Source organism: Ricinus communis, chromosome 10 (genome assembly GCF_019578655.1).
Source record: "Ricinus communis isolate WT05 ecotype wild-type chromosome 10, ASM1957865v1, whole genome shotgun sequence".
NCBI lineage: Eukaryota > Viridiplantae > Streptophyta > Magnoliopsida > Malpighiales > Euphorbiaceae > Ricinus > Ricinus communis.
The window spans coordinates 18,205,660-18,226,425 of NC_063265.1; the positions used below are offsets into that span (position 1 = coordinate 18,205,660).

Genomic DNA, 20,766 nt, shown 5'->3' on the forward strand with positions numbered 1-20,766 from the left:
ATTAAAGAATCGGTTATATTGAATGTCTATCATTATGTCTGTAGATAAATTTTCTTATGTAAATAAAATTCTAACTTTATAATCCTTTACACCTATTAAATAGATGTTACAATTAATTGAATAATATAAAAAATTATTTTTTTTATTTTTTTATTCTTTAGTTTATAATACTTTTTAATATTTTTATTATTATTTATTTAATAACACCTTATCAATATGATTGCTTAACACAAGATTTAATATTTAAGATAATTTTTTTTCCATTTTATATTTAAAAAGAAAAAGATAAAAATAAAACGTACATTAGATATTTTTCTCAAAACCTACTGCTCATTCGGCAAAATTTCTTGCTAAACATAAACAAGCTGTAGTCTTGTCCAATAATTTTTTTTTATTTGTTTTTCTTTTTCCTTTTCCTGCTTTTCTTTCTGTTTTAATTTTGTTGTTTTTGAACTTCTACAAAGTAAGTATTAGTTTATATTATAATTATAATTTTATTTGCATGCTTCGTAGAATTATAATTTTATTTTATTTTTATCTTATATATTATTTAAAATTAGTTAATGCAATTATAATTTTATAGTTTCTGAAGAATTAGTGTTATATATAATTTTTAAAAAACTTATATTATAAATTTTAGTTCATAGAGAACTAGTATTAATTTTAGTTTTTGAATAACTAATTAAATAAATAACTAATGGTATAAATTTTTAAAAAAATTTGATCATAAATTCTTGAAAAACTAAGTATCTTAAAATTTAGTATCTTAATTTATTAAGGAATTAATATTTTATGTTTTTAAAGACCTAAATATATTAGTCTTTAAAAAATTTGATAATAATTTTAACATGTTATTTTTTTTAGAAATGTAAAATATTATGGATCCTACTCAATCATTAGTAGAATTAAAAATAAATAATATAGATTTATGTCTTACAGACAGTGCTACCACACACACCATATTAAGAGATAATAAATATTTTTCTTACTTAATAATGGGAAAAACTTATGTCAATACAATATATGGTAGTAAAAGAATAATTGAAGACTCCAAAAGAGCAAATATCTTACTATATTTAGGTACATAACTTTTTTTTAATTGAAAATACATTATTCTCCTAAAGTCTTATAGAAATTTATTGAGCTTTAAAGATATTCACCGAAATGGATATTAATTGAAACTACAAACATAAAAAGATATTAAATATCTCTATATTACAACCCTCATAATGAAAAAGAAATGTGTATTTAAAAAATTACATATTTTTTCTCCTGGCTTATATTACACATATATGTGTACTATTAAAACAAATATGGCTGTAAACCATAAATTTACTAATCTAATTTTTTTTATTTAGCATTATTGATTAGTTCATCCTCGATCAATAATAATGCAAAAAATTATTGAAAACTCTTATGGTCATCCATTAAAGAATTATAAAATTCTTCAATCTAATAAATTCTCATATTTAACTTGCTTTCAAAGGAAAGTTGATTATTAGACATTCAGTGAGTTAAATTCAAAATGAATCACCTAGATTTCTATAACATATATAAGGTAATAATTGTGGACCAATTCATCCATTATGTGCACCATTTAAATATTGTATAGTATTAATAGATGCATCATATATGTTTATTATCAACATGAAATCTAGCATTTGCTAAATTACTTGCTCAAATAATTCAATTAAGAGCATAGTTTCCAAAATATGCTATTAAGACAATATGTCTTGATAATGCTAGTGAATTTATATTTAAGATATTTAATAATTATTGCATGTCACGAAATGTTAAACGTCAAGTCAAAATGGTCTAGCATAATATTTTATTAAACGTTTTCAATTAATAGCTAGACCGCTGCTTATAAAAACAAATCTTCCAATAATTACTTGAGGATATACAATTTTACATGCAGCAACTATTATGCACATTAGGCCAATTAGCTATAATAAATTTTCACAACTACAATTGGTTTCTAGTTAGGAACCAAATATTTTCCATTTAAAAATTTTTATATGTGTCATTTATATTGAATCTCTATCAATATGTCTATAGATATATTTGCTTATGTAAATAAAGCTCTATCTCTATAATCCTTTGTACCTATAAATAGGCGTTACAATCAATGGAACGATATAGAAAAATCACTCTCTCTTTTTTCTTTATTTTTTTATTTTTGTTCTTTAGTTTATAATACTCTTTATTTATTATTATTATTATTATTTATTTTTCAATATTTTTAATATATTTTAGCATAATAAAATTTAAAATATAAAAATTACCACAAAACTTGATAAATAAATAAAAAAAGAGAATTTATGATTTATTTTCTATTCTAATTCATCCGTCCACAGTATCCTAATCATCAGCTATTTTTATTCTGGCGCTGATACTTTAAAATGGAATGTATGATGGAAAAAGCAGAGGCTACATTACAGTACAGCTCAAAGCTCTCTTGGCAAGAGCATGTTCTGAGAGAAGAAAAATGATAATGATATAATGATCCCATAACATCAATTAAATATGCTACAAATAATTAGCAAACAAGTAGTCCTGTAGCAAAATAATGTACCCAAACTTAATCCCACAACCCAAAATAAAAATAATAATAAAAAACATCGTAATTTGATTCAATATTAGGCAGGCAACATCCAGGAAGGTCCATTAATTAAATAATAAGCTAAATTATTAGAATTATTTTATTTTTATTTTAATTAGTTAAAATATCCTCGTAATATGATTTAAAAGAAAATATATATAATAAAGGCAATATCACAAACGTCATGCGTGTTCTATCTTTTAATCAATTAATGAACAAACAGCTGACTATAAATATCTGGTCTTGCTTATGAGCAAGCAGACAAAATTAATCTAACTCAAGTACGTGATACATTGACTACCAAAACTTAATCAACTTTGAATTAATTAATTAACCATTCAACTTAAGAAAAATAAAATCATATGTTAAAAAAGGAAAGACAAACTATTGAGGAAACACCTTATTACTAAAAAATATTAATATTTGTTAATCTTATAGCACTGCAATTAAGTTCAAAAGACAGATTCTGGTAGATGGCATGTTTTGATTCGTGGGGTTTGCCACCAGAAATTGGGCTTATAGCATGTTGTCATAATTTTCTAATATTAATTATTAATTATTATAGCTAACATGGTTGGTGCTAAGTTTGTATTAATTATTATTAATATTAATTATTAATAATAATATAATTTTATTTTATTATATTGAACAATCACTAATTAATTAAAGTCAAATTAGCTTTTGGTATTAACAAAATGATGTTTATAGCTAACATGGTTGGTGCTAAGTTTGTATTAAGAGATGTAAAATCTGGGCTTTTGAATTCCGAGTTAAAAGAATTTTTTTTTTTAATTTACGGAGATCGAACGAGAGACACGAGCAAATAGTCATTTTTATACATTCATCATAAAAAAATTTTCCATAATAAAATTAATAAAATTTATATTTAAAAATATTTTAAATATCCTCTTTATATATATATATATTAAATATTTCATTTTAAAAAATTATATTATAAAGTAATATTTTTATGCAATTTTTATGATTTGGATATAAAGCGGATAATTGATTTGACTTTCTATATACGGAGAACTAAATTTTACTGTCTACTTTATACTTAATAAATATATTATAAATTTCTATATATCTAATTAATTAATAATTATAATTTTTATTTTCTCTATTGTTAAAAATTAAAAGAAAATAGAAAAATTGATATCATTAATATTTTATAAAATAAAAATAAAATAAGATATTTAATTTTTATATTTAAATATTTTTATTATAAAAATTATAATCTTTGAAAATAAACAGCATAGTAGAGAGATTGTAAGATTTTTGTCATCTAATAAGAGATGCTCTTGACACTTGAGACGAGTAGAAAAGATACTAAACAAGCCTTATCATGGGATTGGCACACCTACCATAACAATGAACATCATCTTCTGTATAGATACTTATACGTAAATGGGTAAAATTTGTCTTATGTTCTTACAAAACTTGGAACAGGACAAGGTCAAAGTGTTCGGTAGGCTTTGCAGGGGGAAGTGCCATTCATAGGACAACTGTTGACAAATCCAATTGGTTTTAAAAAATCAAAAAGGAAACGGTTGAACTTTTTCGTACTTTTAGTTTTTTTTTTTTAATCTTAAAAATGGTGCAAATAATGAAGAGAGAGAGAGAGAGAGAGAGAGAGAGAGAGAGAGAACTAGGCTAGCATTATGAATCAAGAATCATTGCTTTGACGTAGCTAGCTATAAAATAGAGGCATATATGAAAAGGGTTTCATTTGTCAGATTTTGGGTTTTGATTTTTGGAAAGGATTATTGATATGGAAGGTGGTGGTGGTGGTGGTGGTGGTGGTGCTGATGTGAATACGCCATTGTTGTCAAATGAATCTAAAAGTGGCAACCTCCAGCAGAATGATGGAAAGAGAAGAAGAAGACATAACTCTGTCACTTATTTAAAATGTGATTTCATTTCCAATTTGCCTGACAAGGTTAGAGCTGGGCTCGATCCTGAGTGTCCTTTCAAGCTTGACATTTCTAAGACCAGGGGCTTGATTCAAGGTAATCTCTCTTTTCCTGTCTTATATAATCTCCAATGATAGATCAGGTATTTGTTGTTCTTTAAAGCAATGTGAGTTAACTATATATTGAATCCTCCAAATTTCCAGATTAAGCAAATTGAAAAAGGGTATTGATTCCAATAGATAATTGGTTTTCCACAAGATTGACTACTTAAAGAATGCCAATTTCTACTATATGGCTTATTTTCAGTGTTCAATCTATATGTAGTTTTATATTGGGGATGACTATTTAATAAAATCAGTTAAACAACTTCATTTTTGTATATTACAATAACTATCAATATTTCTCTAAATCTAACTTTGTATAATAGTATTTGTAAACTAGAAATTTTGTGCTTTGAGGAGAAGTCATAATTATTGTTCTATTGGTTCAATCCATCTCTTTCTTGTTATTAGGAGAGAAGGAATACTATCAGAAACAGTTTGCAACCCTGAAATCTTTTGAGGAAGTTGACTCTCCAGAATCACATGTCATCAATGAAGAGCAAGAAAATGAAGAAGAGGTCCAGCATGAAAGAGCAATGAAAATTTCTAATTGGGCAAATATCCTTTTGCTTGCTTTTAAGGTCAACTAATTGTTCTCTTCTGATGATAATCTACAAAACTGAAAATAATTTGGTTGAGGTCATCTTCTCAAATATAGAATTGAGGTTTTTGTCACCTGATGCTGCAGATATATGCGACTGTAAGGAGTGGGTCTTTAGCAATTGCAGCATCAACACTAGATTCTTTGTTGGATCTCATGGCTGGTGGTATTCTATGGTTCACACACTTGTCAATGAAAAGCATAAATATCTACAAGTATCCCATTGGAAAACTGAGGGTCCAACCAGTAGGCATCATCATCTTTGCTGCTATCATGGCTACTCTTGGTATGAAGCTTATATTCTACTCTCAGTTCAGTTTCAAGCTCCTGTTGCCAAGGAAAAAAATTTGCTGGATTTCATTTTAAGATATACGGGAAATTACTAATAGCACATACACTATACAGGTTTCCAAGTGCTGGTCCAGGCAGTAGAACAACTGATTCAGAACAATCCTTCTGAAAAGATGAATTCAGAGCAATTGATTTGGTTGTATACAATCATGCTAACAGCCACCGTAGTAAAACTTATCTTATGGCTTTACTGTAGAAGTTCAGGGAATGATATTGTCCGTGCATATGCAAAGGTTTGATGCTACATGCAAATTCCCCCTCATGCTATTTGATGCAGTATTTACAAATTTCAGAATATAAGACCAACCTTCAGGTTGTGACAGGCTCGCAGTCATATTTGTTTCACTTGTTTGCATTATGATCATCATTTTCAGGATCATTTTTTCGACGTGGTAACCAATGTAATTGGCTTGGTAGCTGCTGTTCTCGGTGATAAATTCTATTGGTGGATAGATCCAGCTGGTGCTCTTCTCCTTGCAGTTTATACAATTTCTAATTGGTCAGGCACAGTACTGGAAAATGCAGGTGAAAATTCATTGCCAAGTTTAGTCTATAACATTCTGCACTACATTATGCATTCTAGTTTAATATTATACAGTTGCTTGCTTCTTCTTGTAGTTTCATTGGTCGGACAGTCAGCTCCTCCTGAGGTCCTGCAAAAACTCACGTACCTTGTCCTCAGGCACCACCTTCAAATCAAAAGAGTAGACACAGTTCGTGCCTATACGTTTGGTGTTCTTTATTTTGTTGAGGTTACCACCCAAATCACCTTTCTGTCCATCATAACCGAATTTCTCCATTTTTCTTCTCTGTGAAGAGTAATGTTACTGATTGAGGGGGGTATTTTTGCTGACAGGTTGATATTGAACTGCCAGAAGACTTGCCACTCAGGGAAGCACACGCAATTGGAGAATCATTGCAAATAAAGATTGAAGAACTCCCTGAAGTAGAGAGGGCATTCGTTCACCTTGATTACGAGTGCAACCACAAGCCTGAGCATTCTGTTCTTAATAGACTCCCCAATAACCTTGATTGATTTCTGAAGTTTCCTGTGTGCTGTATTTTCTTGTCATGTGTCAAAAAACCGTAATCTTGATCTTTTGCAGAAGCAACGTTTTGGGAGATTCTTAACTAGGCTTGGTATCAAAACCGCAATTAATTTTAGAGTAACACGTATCTATGAGTAATTTATATTTTGATATTGGATGATTGACGTATAATCTATTATTTAATACTAATAAATATGTATCAATCATCTATTGGTTTGGTGTATAGATAAACACATACGCTAAGTTTAGATAAAAATTTTTATTTTTTGTTGTTGCAGTATAATAGAATGCAAGTTATATGAGAAAAAATAATCTGATTGTCCCAATTAAGAGAAATAAGAATTGAATTAAGAGATTTGAACAACAAGTTTGTCAGTAGATTTTTTTTTTAAAATTTAATATATACATACACTTTTTAAGTTTTTATTATCATTCTTAATTTTTCTTTTTCAATTTTTTTTTTGAGAAAAAAATGATTTATTTTTGCTTCTTTCGAAAGTTAAATTCTAAAACATTGCTATAAAAAAATTAAAAGCAATATAAACATTAAGAATCATAAATGAGATGGTAATAGTTCTTTTTAGCTAACTAAAGTCATAAAGTTACTATTACGTAAATTTTATCTACTAATATTTAGCTTAACTGCATTTTATCTACTAATATTTAGTAAAATTTTCTAATTTTAATAGAATCAAACTATGGATTGCATTAACCTCCCTATCCTAAACTTTTTATTCTTCTTATATTCTTAAATGTAATTTAATTTTGGAATAAATATAAAAAAATCATCTGATTTTATTATTTTATAACTTTTTAGTGTATTTTTTTTAAAATATTATATTTAATTGTAAATTATAATAAAAAAATCTCATAATTAAAAAATATATGTTTAATTTAAAAACTCATATAATAAAGTGTGGTAAAATAAATAGTTAAATATCTGTCCATCGATATTTCTTAATAATAAAATACTTCTTTTTATTATAATCTTTAGCTACATATATTTTTATTTGTATGAAAAAATTATCAAATTAAAAATTATCAAATGATAAAACTAGAGATTCTTTTTCCATTTATCCCTTTAATTTTATTTTAAGTTATAACATATTTACAGAAACAAAGAACATACTGCAACCGGGCCAAAAGCCCAAAACCCAGGCTGCAACTATAAGTTGTCATCACAACAATTTTGTTCTTCTGTGGTATTTAACTGCAAACACTTTACAGGAAGTCATTGCAGAGGCTAGCTTCTTTTATCTCTGTTTTCTCGGTTTGCCTCTTTATGTACTTGTTCTTGCTTTGCTGATGTTTGGCCTGAATAAAGATTCTTGCAATTGTTAAGGTTATTGGACCCTTTTGCCACAATCATTGTTCTTGTTAGATTCTTACTTTCTGTTCTATCTGTTATCCTCTCTCTTTCTAATTTTCTGTTGGTTTATGAGAAACTGTTATAATTGGTCTTTGTAGTTGTTATTCTACTGGGTTCTTGACGAAACTGGAAAACTGTTATCAAGTTGGTGGAAAATCAAGATACCTAGTTTTAGTTTACTCTCTCTTTCTTTTTCTATGGACATTTCCTAGTAATAGACAAGTAAATAGTTCTTATTATCTTTAGTTGTTAAAAGATTTAAGCATGTCCTTATTATTAGTGACTCTGCCTCCACAGGGTTTAAGGTTTAGGGTTTTAATGCCAATGTTGAACCTTTGGTGTGAATTACCTCAATCAGTTTTTAGTAGATTCTATGCCAATAATAAGCCCTGAAGTTATATGCTTGATCATTTTTTAATACTTCTCATGTCGATATTTCAATGCAGATATTGGCTTAAGATACTATTTGACAATATAGCTTGATTATTAAATGTCTGAATAGCAAATTTTAGTAAAATGAAATCTCGTTAACTTTGCTTGGCAGCCACTGAAGTATGTTTTGTCTGAGAACTTTCACTTGATTTATCTTTGACAGTTGTAGCTCAGTAGTTTCTCACACAAGCTATGAAAATTAGAAGCAGATACCTATTTATTAGGATATGCATTTGTTAGTTTACTGTTGGAGCTGAATTTTAAGTAAGCCTTATTTATGCTGCAGAACTATGATTGTGTTTCTAGTGACCTCAAAGGAGCAGAGACTTTCTGCAGCAGTCATGCTTGCCATTAAGTGTTGTCTTTGTCATATTCTGTTCTTTTGTCTGCTTGGCAACTAATTATGGACATTATTATTTTGTTTTGACAGGATAAAGATGATTCCTGAATAAACTTTTTCTGAGAATTTCATAAGTACCAACTTTCCCTGCTTACTTTTACCATCATCAAAACACCAAAGCTGCCTTGAACCAGGAACACAGACAGTTGGAAGTACAATAATTTCTTCCATGAATTCTATTCTATTGCCTTTATCTCTTGTTTTTCAGTTTCCTTCCTTCCATTTTTCACCTCGTCATCGGTTACAAGCTCAATATACTTCCACTAGTTGTGTTGGTCATCGTGTTCATTTCATTTCTTCTTTTTCTCACTTGTTCCCATCCAATTCACGTTATTCCTTGCACACTCACCAGTCGTCAATTGGCGCTACAGTTCCTTCAAATGATGAGGGACCTGTATCTGTAATCCACTTTGAAGATTTTATTGAAAAAGACTGGTCATTTCTTGATTTTGAGGACTTAAATTCCAAAGAGCATAAACAAAAAGTTGGCCAGATAATTTCTGCAGGAGAGATTGAAGAGACTTCAAGGATTTTGGTCTCAATTGGCTCAGAAGAATTTGTGGATCAGCTGGTTGATACATCACCCAAAAGTCATTTGTTTGTTGTCCATGATTCACTTTTTCTATTAGCTATGATCAAAGAAAAATATGACAAAGTTAAATGTTGGCAAGGGGAGCTGATCCATGTGCCAGAAAAGTGGGCTCCTTTGGATGTTGTATTTCTCTATTTTCTGCCAGTCTTGCCCTTTAAACTTGACCAGGTCTTTGGGACACTCGCGCAGCGTTGCTCACAAGGTAAAACTTGAATTTTGAGTCTTTTAGTTTCTGAGTTTGAGCTTGCGTCAAAAGCCACATTGTTGTTTGTTGTTTAAACATTGTATCATTTACTGGTGAGATGCTGGTGTGGAAGCCTTCTATGGCAATTGGCATCAGATTGTGTGGTTATTTCAAACAGCAATGAGGAAACATGTGATATTTTGACGTCTGCCGATTAATTCTGTAGGTGCGAGAGTGATCGTTAGCCATCTGCAGGGAAGGGAAGTGTTAGAGAAACAACGGAAACAATACCAAGATGTTATAGTTTCTGAGTTGCCTGATAAGATGACCTTGCAGAATGTTGCAGCTAATAATTCTTTTCAGGTGACTGAATATGTAGATGAGCCAGGATTGTATCTTGCTGTTTTACGATTTTCTGGGGCAAGAAACTGATTTTTTTATTTTATTTTTTATTAAACGTTTCTGTGCAGCAGAGAGCTTGGTGAACACTAAATGTGAATCAAATTTGTAAAATGTTGAATGTTCGGTTGAACTGTATTGTTCAAGTCTACATATTATTTAATCTTGGAGAGATTAGTTCTAATTACCATGCTATGCAACTGATGGTTGCTCATTATGTAGATCAGATAATATGGGAACTCTGATTATTAGAAGTGACAAAGCAAAAGCACTGCAAGTGTTAAAAAGAATGTTGCTCATCAGGTTTAACATTTCATCCTAGCAATATTTATGGTAAGGTAATTGACAAAGCTCCAGAGGATGGTTAACTTTTACTAGTCTACGAGTCAAAGTCAAGATTTGCCTTCTCTAGCAGGTGCTGTCAAAGTGGAAGTTCAAGTTCTGACAAACTGAAACTGAACTTGTAGCATTGCAAGAAGAAGAAATTGAACTTAAACTGTTTGGTCAAGCTCCATGAATGTGGAGGAAGTTCAAAAACTAATTTAATGAAAAATCTAATGTATAAAATCATTTAATTTTTTGGGTCCTCAAGGAACCATGTGAGGAAAACTTGGTAACAATTATAGTTTTTTCTTCTTTGTTCTTTTTTAAAGAAAAATTTGGTTACAACCAGTTACAGGTTATTGAATGATGGGATAACAAGTTAAATCTTAGTTATATCATGTTTTGCAATCAGCACAATCATCATTCATTTCCATTAGTTTGTAGACATGGAATCAAATTTGCCCTGAAATCTTAGCAGCCATATCAGCACCCTTTAATAAGAAAATATTAACTGTTCAACTTCTTTGGAATTCGATACCAACACAATCTTCCAAGACCAAATGCCCTCATTTATCAAACACTCACAAATCTGAGGAGACAAGTTGCATGTGGCATCAGCCAAGGCAGGTTGAGAACTGGTCACTCTCAGCACAAACAGTATATAACTTATGTCTGATTAATAGCATAGGAATGACAATTGGAGAAATGAACTAAAGAGGTCTTTTGAAGACGCCTTAAAAAGTCTCCCAAAACAAATGATTTTCAGTTGCAATTGTACACAGGAGATAAAAGCAAAGATCTCATACCAACAAATGCTTCATTAATAAAAAGAAAAAAGCTGATCTCATACAGAAAAAACTCTGAGCATTATACCACTCTTTCAACCTTTCTCTCTACACTGAAAAATTTTTTGAAACAAATTGATTATCAATCAAACTGGGACGAAAATGTAAAAAAAGAAAAAAGAAAAAAAGAAAAAGAAGAAACTATAGCTAGAACTGCAATGTCTGAGAGGAAGATTATTGTGTGTACCGGCTTCAAAGTACTCGAGCTTCCAATAGCAAATAAGAAGATAGGGACCGCCAGACTGCACTGCCAGTCACCTCACACCTTCTCACTAATATATTAGAAGAACGAAAACCTTAAGCCATTGCTTGCTGCAAACAAGTTGTATTCTTCCACAGTAGTCTCTTTCTTATTGCACGCAGAATTATTTTCAATCTGATCCGCTGAAACTTTTGAAGAAAGATCTCCAACTAGTCCGTCTTTTTTCGACACAGATTCTGGTTTACATCCCGTTGAAAGAGCTACAGGCCCACCAAAGTGAAACAGAGAAAAGCTGGAGTCGCTGACGTGCAACTTTGCAGAATTATCCATTTTCCCACCTTCTCCACTTGGAGGCCCTTCTGTTAAATGTGACCCAGCTGAAGCCTTCTTTTCTGCCATATCATCAGTTAAGGCTTCCTGCACTATACATGTCTTTATTCTCTCCTCTGAGTTCAAGCCATTGGCTTTGCCAACTGCCTGGTAAACTGGCACAGGACCAGGATTAAACACGGGAGTTGCCAAATGATGCACTGGACTATACTGCATACATAGACGTGAGTTTCCATTCAAACCATAGCTAAGAGGGCTGGCATATAGGTAGTGGTTAGGGTGAGGAAAGGGCATTAATCCATTAGGGGGTGCAGCTGGCCAAGCAACTGGATTTTGATGGTAATAATTCAGTGAAGGAGAATGGAACACAGGAAATTGTAAATTCTGGTTTTGCATGGTCGGAAACATGCTTTGCTGTTGCGAACCTATAGCAACAGCTGGTATTCCATTATCAGTATTTTGGGCAGCTTTTGTTGGCATATTTCCCAGAGCATTCAATCTCGGACATTCTGGCGGAAGCCCAAATAGCCTCCGGCTTCCATATGCTTCCCCTCCATTTATGCTTGGTTTGTTTTCCATGGCCACTTCATGGGAATTGGAGAAACCATTTTGACACAGTGAAGTGTCTCTTCCTTCTGATTGCTGACTGGTATCTTCTGAATCTGATGTGGACGACGACTCCAGATTCCCATGGCTAGAAGAGGCTGTATTGCTATCTCCCTCACTAAGACATGATGAGCAGTTATCAGAATTTGAAGTGCTGCCCAAGATGGGATCAGAAGTCCCACCCAAGCCAGAGTACTTAGCAGGACATGAACTGGCACCATTGCAAGGAGCTTCTGTTGAGTAGCAAGGGTCCACCTCCACATTATGTCCATTCTGGCAGTCTTTATTGAGGCTAGAGTTTCCTGATTCCTCCGTATTATTCTCATTATCAATTTCATTTGAATTTCCAGTAACTTCGCCAGAACATCTATCGCCAGATGACTCGAAGAGGTTTCTTTCAGAATCAACACTCTCAACCTTGAAGTTAGATGACCTCAAGGTGACATCGCCGTCTGAGTTGCTCCGAGGATACTTTTTGTGTGACTCCAAAGGCTCCCAAACTTTCTTAGAATGAAGCATATCTCTGATAGAAGAATTGTTTGCTGAAATGCTTTTGTTTTTGGGTCTTCCACAACCTTCACGGGCATAATCTGTCTGCCCATACTTGTTACCACGATAAAATTGCTTGGACATATCCAGTGCAGATTCTGACTTACCAACAGGTTTGCTATCTCGGCCAATTCTAACTGCAGAAACATGTGGTTCAACCTTCACTCTGTATTCATTGTTTTGGTGACAGCTGCAAGAATGGAAGTCATATCTGTCATTCATCCTGTTGTTGAGACAATGAAATTTCTCATTATATTTTAGGCCACAATTTCGACCATTGGACTTTGGTCCATTGATCCTTGATTGCTTATGTGATCCATTAACACCCTTTGGAGGAGTCTCAGAATTATCACTGTAATGTCTCGACTCGGATCTGTTGGCCATAGCCCCATTTTCTGAAACAATTGCAAATCTATGTCTATCAGGCCACTTCACAGAGGGATCGAGTTGAACTTCTTTCCGAAATTTCAATCTCCGGCGAGAGAATTTTGATTGTTCAATTGTAAAAGAACCAGTCTCATCTTTCACATCAGTAACCTCTCCATCAAAATTGTCATTGAAGTTATTTTGCATTATGGGTGAGCCATATCCGTTTGAGAATACTTGTTCCTGAATATCAGGAGATCCAGGCCTGGATAAAGAAATATCACAAGTTTCACTTACTGAATCCCTACAGCTGATGGCATTATTAGGTCCCTCATCAACACTTGCTGATGTTTCATCTTTTGAGACTTCGAAAAGATCATTTGATTCAGGGCATTTCTTTTCTTTATCCTTTTCCTTCCCTTTTAACCTCTCCTTCCTTCGAAGCTTTTTTTCTCTTTCTTTTGTTCTTCTTCTCTCTTTGCGTTCTTCCTCGTCACGCTTTTCCTTTTCCTCTTCTTCAAGAAGTTTCATCTGCGGGGGAACAATCGCACTGTCACATATTTCTCCTAAGATAAATGCTTTTTTCAGGAGAAGGGTCTGGCTCTTAACCCATAACCCCCACTTGCAATTACCTGCAGGTGTACCAATTGAGCTAACACAAATGGTTAGCTCCCCTAAATTTGATTTGTGACTTCGAATTGAATTTATCCCAAATCACTAGCCATACCTGCTTTTCCAATGTGATAATTTCTTTGCATGCAACATGGACACGCTCTTCGAGAAGTTTTAATGCAAGACAAACAAAGATACTGTGTGCATTTTGGCGTGCAGTTCCTTCTCTGAAAGCCTTTTCAACCTGAAAAGTGCATCAGACAGAATAAGCTTTGAAAATTTAAGAATAGAGACAAGCAACTGCATTGTCTTGTGTACAAAGCAACATAACATGGTGCCAATTAATCTTCACAGTTTATAGAACATCTAGATTTAGTGAAGATTTTAATACACAATGATTTATTATTAGGATAATTACAATAGCTGCAACTGTGTATCCAATAATCAGATATGTTGAACAGCCAATTACTTATATCGATTAAGCCCAGAAAACATACATAAATGAAACTGCAGGTAACGAAGGTACTCCTGACTAGTTAACTTGATAAAAGAGCGAGCTTACAGTTTCACTTAATAGCAGAAAATTAAGCTTGGGCACCATTTTGGCCCTATTACATACCTAACCTTGTTGTTAGAAAATAAACATTTTTCTTTTCTTTTTCCTTTTTGCTTTCCTAATTTAGTTTTATAGACTTATAGATTGCAAAACGAATTAATTGCTTTGCTCAAGTTGTTCCATCTGTGTCATACGTGAAGGATCACTTGATTTTGCCCTAGCCTCCTGATTATCGACAAGTACTTTCAGTATGCTTTGTTCATTAACTCTGCAGTCCCTATTAAATTTCCAGCACATTTCTTTCTTTGCAACTTAAAATGCATCAGTTATAAGCTGAATGCCAATTTACTGATACTTCTGGAATAGGAACCGAATCAAGGCTATTGAACTAGCAATAAAACTCCCACCATGAACATTTTAAATGATATCTATTTCCCCTCATGCAACCTACCATATAATTTTCAATGATAGAAGCCGGCATAAACACATAGGTATTCAAAAGCTCCAAAGTGGAAATGATAAACATTATTTTTAAGAACCAATCAGAAAGAACAAGAATATTGCAAGACTATAAACATGCCTGTTCCTTAAAAATAACAGTTGCAGCATCTAGAAGAAATTCTCGAGCAAGTTCAGGACTCTTCGCATGCTTTTGGGGACGGGAGCATTCTCCATCGAGTTCATTTCCATCCTTGTCCATGGAATCATCATCCTAGAAGTGCAAGCAGTATAAAGATAGCACTTAAATATAATATAAAATGAATTATCTGAGAAAATACTTAGGAGTTTAAACCACTTGGATGGAAGAAAAAGGTAATTACAAATAAACCTCAACTACCTCTTCTTCCTCTGCCTCCTCGGCATGTTCAAAAAACCTTCTGATGCTTTCCCCTCTAGTGATTCTAACAAAACCATCTCCAACTACTAGCCTACAATGCACACATTGTTGACCCCTTAACGCATGGGCTTTTACAGAAAGCTCAGTGCAGCGACCATCTAGTTTCCATGCCCTCAAGGTAATAAAACATGCACTTACACCACCAAGATCTAGGCCATTGACTTCAGCACTTCCACTCATGCCTACATTTTCAAATTCTAGAATGTCGGCTTTGCCTTCTCCTGTTCCAACTGCCCACTCAAAGTGATGATAAGACCCGATAGTATCAGCAAAAGTTTGGTGCCAATCAGCCTGGATTGCCTCATCAGACACCTATGAGAATAGTAAATAAAATCCATGTCACACCAGTTACATTTCAACAAAAGCTAAATAATATGTGAGGGAACGAAAAAAATATAATGTGATAAGACATTTCTTGGTGATTCACTCCCTAAAACCACAAAATCATAAAGATTAGAGAATGAAAGAGAAACCTCGTATTGAAAAGCTGTATCTGCAACACAAAACCAACTGGTGCAGCGAGGTTCTCGCCGCATGCGCTTCAGCTCCTTTAGCTCCTTGAACTCACGAATAACATTCCGTCTGCAATCTCTGCAAAATCTCTTGCTGTCAAACCTGTGGCATGAGGACACATTTTATTGAAGGAAAAGGAATAAGAACAAAAACATGACAGGAATCATGCAGCATGAAAACAATCAGCACATAATTAGAAGTAGAGAACAAGCTATAGCTAATTACTTGATCAATGATGAAACATTTAGAAGTGAATTTTTAAGAGATGAAAAAGAAAGGTCTAGCTACTTGCTACATGAAAGGTCAAGGAACAATAAAGATCTAACTTGCATTTATTTATAGAATGGTAAATTAAACTGGACTTTAGCAGAAGAAACCACAAAAATCAATCAGAGAACAGCGTTATAGAAAAAAAAAGAATGAAAATTTGTTCTTCACAGTAATACCTTTTTTTTTTTTACATTTTCAAGAGATTTCTACAAGATCTTCCGGAAAAGAATGCTTTCATGGAATACAAAATATTAAATGAATAACACTAAAACCTAAGAGTCTCACAAATATTCCATAAACTAAATTTCAGTGCACCACAACCAGGAAAAATATTCCCAATATTGAACCATAAAATGTTAATTGTTTTGCAAGACTAAGCATGTCCTATCTTAATTTTCTATCCTAATGTCTCTACATTCCGCATCTATCCACTAACATCTTTTTGAAACCCCTACCTCAAAGGCAATAATATTGTTTATACATCCATCTACACATATAGCTAAACCTTTTTATATCATATTATCACCTGTCCTCTCTCTAAATTTCTCTAATGTCTTTATATCCAATTGATATATGCTACATCATATGCCAATAATAACCGTATTGTCCCATTTTATAAGGAGTTCACGTCAACAATTATAACAGAAAAAAGTTTCATAACAATAAGGACAGCGCCAATTGATAAAGGTAGCCAACTTGATTCAGATTTTTTCTTCCTCAGTTTCTTAAGAGCAACCTACATGCCTTCAATATTCTCCACATACCGAATCAACAAATGGAACTTTTTGCCCAAAGGTTTCTCCTTACAGTCAACTTTTTAAAAAGTCCTCCACATTTCACATACCTTCAGAGATTACTGAACTAATTACCAAATGAAAAATCAGAGTGATAAGACATTTTTCACTGCATATTTTGGCACCTGTCCAAGGAGAGAAGCCCTTCCAATTTCTTTATTTCAAAATAATAGAATGGATTTTGGTTCTGTACCATCAATTCTTAAAGGTGAAAGTAACTCTTTAAGTTCATCATGCTTCTGAAGTCATTTACATTTCTCTTTTCCTCTTTTCCTTTTAATTGCACCCAAGATACCCAACAAATTTGGATAACAGACTAATTTATATACATGGAGATAACCATCAATAAACCATATGCACATATAAGGTTGAGGGAATATAACATACGAAACTTTTTTGTGAGCCAACAGTTTATGTGTGTGAATTTTGATTTTAGCTTTCATAAAGCAGACACATAATGAGACTAACTTTTGCTAAATTATGCATGATTGGGAAGAATGGCGCATTAAATTTTTTTCTTCAAAGAGATGGAGACATCTACTTTATGATTAATCAAGTCAATTGCAATGCTTAATTTCACAACTATCCCCAATAAAGAAAGTTTGCAGTCTACTCCTTCAGTCTCCTCCAACATCTGTTATACCATGTCTTGAAAGAAAAGTGTTTGACCCCTATCCTTTAGGATCCCTAATTTCTTAGTTAATCCAGCCTTCTAGTTCTGCTTCTTAATTCTTCAGGAACATATCAGCAGATCAAACAAATTCCAAGTGTTACATCAGGTACTCTCCACCTTAAGTACTGGTTAAGATATCTGTCAAAAACTAAATTGTGAGTTTGATATCTGCATAGCTTTTGGATATGGTCGAACGCGACAAACCCAACCCTTTAGTGTCTAAATTGGAACATCAAACTCCAAAAAGATTATAATTTGCAAACAAACTGACTAAGAAGAGCAAATTCTCTGAAGATGAATATAGAAAACAAACTGCTTGATCAACAGGCATTTAAAATTACCAGACAATAAGAAAATCCTTCCTATAGTTTCTTCTCCTAAGAGAAATCGCCAATCTTTCACTCAGATGTTGATAACATTATCCATTTGTCTGAAAAGAAAGATATCACCAAAAAACAAGACATAATAACTTGACATAATTCCCCATCCTTTAATCCAATGTGAAGCATCTTCTCACTCGCTTCTTAAAAGCACACCATCCTGATGTTTCAACTCTATTGATTATATCTACAAGGGAGACTGCTAAGCTGGGAAGTTTAAGTAATCAATAACTATTTACATTCCAAGGATTACACAATAGAAAGCATCTGCAACGTTCAAAAGAAGACAGCACATATACGAAACTTCTAAACCTTCTGCAGGTGCAGGCTAAAGAATTTACACTATCAGGTAGTCAAATTACTTTTTGTTATCTTCTTTACCAGTTCCACCAAGATGACCACTTCTGATGTCAACAATTAGCTTTAAGCTCAACTATCCTTTAGTTCTCACTTTCTATTCTGCTGACTGAATGATGTATATAAACAATAAGCAATTGGCTAAACACACAGACACACCTGTACATGAGCCTCTCAATGAAATCCTCTTCCTTCATTCTTAAAAGAGACTGTCGAGTCTCTTCTCCAAGTGCTGACCAGAAATCCACTAACGTATCGCATGACAGTCTGGCAGTGTGCAGGGCACACGTTTCTCTAGTTCCATGTCCTCTACCATAACTTGCCATTCCTTGGCTTATCCAACCCCGACCTCCCCCACCACAGGCATCAGGATAGAGTAATTCCCTTTCCCGTTCCCTTGCTCGTGCGCTATCAAAGACCTGATTGGAAGCAGACAATCAGATTCTACAAATAGAAAAGAACAAAGTAATAGAACATTCAGTTTTAATCAGCACTCACATTGTGGAGAACCTTAAGGGACTTTGAAAACAAGTAGCAATTCAAAAGCGTCAACGAGCCATCACGTGTTGTGGTAAGACCACCCCAGGGATGGACAGATGGATCCTGAATTTCATCTTGGGACCCATTTATCATATTTGATTCTCCATCATTTTGATTTTTTAGAGCTCCTGGTCGATTGCAAGATAGATGGCCACCTCCCCCCTCTTGCTGCAAGGACTTTCCATACATGACAATCTGCAAGAAACCTTCAAGCAGTAGTCCGTTACATCTAGAACAATACATGTTCTTACGAGCTTGCTCAAACAGCGTTTGCTTGTCAATTCGCAGTAGCTTATGTCGAGCTTGTGGTGACAGGTCAGTCCAGAACTACAATTGCATAATAAAAAGTCTGTCACTGAATGATCACAATTACATTCAAAAGACAGGGAAAATAAGTTAAACACATTCTCTACTTTGTAACAACATAATTGCACCAAAGTGCTTGTGCAAACAGACACAATTAGCTTAGTGTCTAATGGCATTGAAAGACCATCCTATGCCAACAATTCTCTTTGCAACTATAAATCAATGAGGTTCTAATTATAATGACAAAACCCTAATAATCAACAGCTAATACTTGTCCTCTAAGAAACAGGACAAACCACCGAAATGCCATTGCCTCAACTCAAAGTCTGTGGCCCAAAAAAGAAAAACAGTTACCCATTATTTGGAAAAAAAAATCCAAAAGAAGAACCAAAAAGTAAGACTCAATTGCCACTGCCACAGAATTCCAGTCTCAATCACAAAGTAAACTTCACATGTAAATACATTGAAGAAACAAATACAGAGTCACAGTGGATCTAGTTAAGCAACAAGATAACCCAATTATCAAAAAAACAAAAACTCACATCACTGAATAACTTAAGCAACAAGATCTAATCTATCATAGTAGAAACCCATTAGATAAAAATCAGTAATCCAATTGAAACCCAATTCAAATTAATAGGGAAAATAAGGAATCAAGTACCTTCTGAAGCTGATTGTAGCTAACATCATCGCGGTGTTTTGACCAGAATCCATTGGTAGAAACTGAATAAACACCATTTGATGTTGCATTTCTTAATTGTTCATTTCTCTGCGCTATTCCAGGCATCTCTTATTCTTATTATTGCTCAGTTTAATTATTTAAATTTTTTTCAAAACAAAAAAAAAAAATTACACTAGCAGCACAGATTCATCATCCATCAAATATATCCATAACAAAATCATTCCATTTCTACCCTTTCATTTGAACCTAATTAACAGAAACGGATCCAAAAACAATCGAGTCAATGAAATACAATCGAATCAGACACTAAATCAACAGGTAAGTCAATTTAATTAATGATAGCAATAATTATAATAATAGAAAGGATCCAGGAATTATGGGTTTATTGTGATTTATCAGGATCGATTTGGATTGAACTAGAAGATTAAAAAAAAAAAAAAAAAGGAGATCGAATTCTATGGAGAGGAGATGAAAAAAGTTGATGACAGATGAGATTTGGTGGTGTAGTTTTATTTATAAGAGACAAAGAAAAGGGAAGAGGAGAAAGAAAGGATTTTTGAGGGTTTTCCTTTTTTCTTTTTTTCTTTTTTTCCTTTGCCCCCTAATGGATAGATCCTAATTGCTAATGGCAATGGCTAATGGCAAAATGTTTGTATTGTGTTGTGTTGTGGTGAGAGCTTTGCCCTTTTGGTCACAGACTGTTAAAATTTTTGAGAGAAAACTACTGTTTGCATTCCTCTGCATGTATTCTTGAATAAAATACTATTATACATATATATATATAGATAGTATTTTTTATTAACTAATTACAGATTATTTTTTATAAGGAAATATTTACATAATGAGTAATAAAATCAATAATGGTAAGAAAAAGCAAGGGTCATGAGTTTTAATAACAAAATAGAAAAAAATATAAAGGTAGATCTCGCCTTTCATTTATTTCGTTATTTAGAATCAAATTATTTTGAGT

At 32.9% G+C, this 20,766-nt stretch overlaps 3 protein-coding genes across 5 annotated transcripts; 2 read left to right on the forward strand and 1 right to left on the reverse strand.

Annotated features, from left to right (window-relative positions):
* The first annotated feature begins 4,058 nt into the window (after positions 1 to 4,058).
* On the forward strand, positions 4,059 to 6,840 carry LOC8287216 (metal tolerance protein 4). The gene is made up of 7 exons (XM_048379898.1): positions 4,059 to 4,611; positions 5,028 to 5,197; positions 5,305 to 5,503; positions 5,623 to 5,801; positions 5,943 to 6,093; positions 6,187 to 6,320; positions 6,425 to 6,840. Exons 1-7 carry the CDS (start codon positions 4,374 to 4,376, stop codon positions 6,602 to 6,604), a joined length of 1,251 nt encoding a protein of 416 aa, XP_048235855.1. The 5' UTR covers positions 4,059 to 4,373; the 3' UTR covers positions 6,605 to 6,840.
* Positions 6,841 to 7,797: 957 nt separating this feature from the next.
* Positions 7,798 to 10,180, forward strand: LOC8263224. 3 transcript variants are annotated; one of them, XM_048370248.1, is made up of 4 exons: positions 7,798 to 7,959; positions 8,849 to 9,612; positions 9,821 to 9,957; positions 10,065 to 10,180. In XM_048370248.1, exons 2-4 carry the CDS (start codon positions 8,988 to 8,990, stop codon positions 10,077 to 10,079), a joined length of 777 nt encoding a protein of 258 aa, XP_048226205.1. In that variant the 5' UTR covers positions 7,798 to 7,959; positions 8,849 to 8,987; the 3' UTR covers positions 10,080 to 10,180. The 3 variants fall into 3 exon arrangements, with proteins under 3 accessions (XP_048226205.1, XP_048226206.1, XP_048226204.1); XM_048370249.1 differs by having other exon boundaries at positions 10,068 to 10,180; XM_048370247.1 differs by having other exon boundaries at positions 9,821 to 10,180.
* Positions 10,181 to 11,117: 937 nt separating this feature from the next.
* Positions 11,118 to 20,519, reverse strand: LOC8263223. Its single transcript, XM_048370246.1, has 8 exons — positions 19,776 to 20,519; positions 18,767 to 19,135; positions 18,428 to 18,687; positions 15,755 to 15,896; positions 15,222 to 15,593; positions 14,964 to 15,095; positions 13,943 to 14,071; positions 11,118 to 13,746 (listed from the first exon to the last, which is right to left on the reverse strand). The coding sequence occupies exons 1-8, from the start codon at positions 19,899 to 19,901 to the stop codon at positions 11,443 to 11,445; spliced, it is 3,834 nt and encodes a 1,277-aa protein (XP_048226203.1). The 5' UTR covers positions 19,902 to 20,519; the 3' UTR covers positions 11,118 to 11,442.
* Between the last annotated feature and the right edge of the window lie 247 nt (positions 20,520 to 20,766).

Coding starts and splice junctions, on each gene's coding strand:
- LOC8287216 (XM_048379898.1), top strand. CDS start 4,374: ATGGAAGGTGGTGGTGGTGGTGGTGGTGGTGGTGCTGATGTGAATACG. Junction 5,198..5,304: donor TCCTTTTGCTTGCTTTTAAG/GTCAACTAATTG, acceptor CTGATGCTGCAG/ATATATGCGACTGTAAGGAG. Junction 6,094..6,186: donor CACAGTACTGGAAAATGCAG/GTGAAAATTCAT, acceptor TTCTTCTTGTAG/TTTCATTGGTCGGACAGTCA.
- LOC8263224 (XM_048370247.1), top strand. CDS start 8,988: ATGAATTCTATTCTATTGCCTTTATCTCTTGTTTTTCAGTTTCCTTCC. Junction 9,613..9,820: donor CGCGCAGCGTTGCTCACAAG/GTAAAACTTGAA, acceptor TTAATTCTGTAG/GTGCGAGAGTGATCGTTAGC.
- LOC8263223 (XM_048370246.1), bottom strand. CDS start 19,901: ATGCCTGGAATAGCGCAGAGAAATGAACAATTAAGAAATGCAACATCA. Junction 19,136..19,775: donor GCTACAATCAGCTTCAGAAG/GTACTTGATTCC, acceptor ATGCAATTGTAG/TTCTGGACTGACCTGTCACC. Junction 14,072..14,963: donor CTGTTATTTTTAAGGAACAG/GCATGTTTATAG, acceptor TGCACTTTTCAG/GTTGAAAAGGCTTTCAGAGA.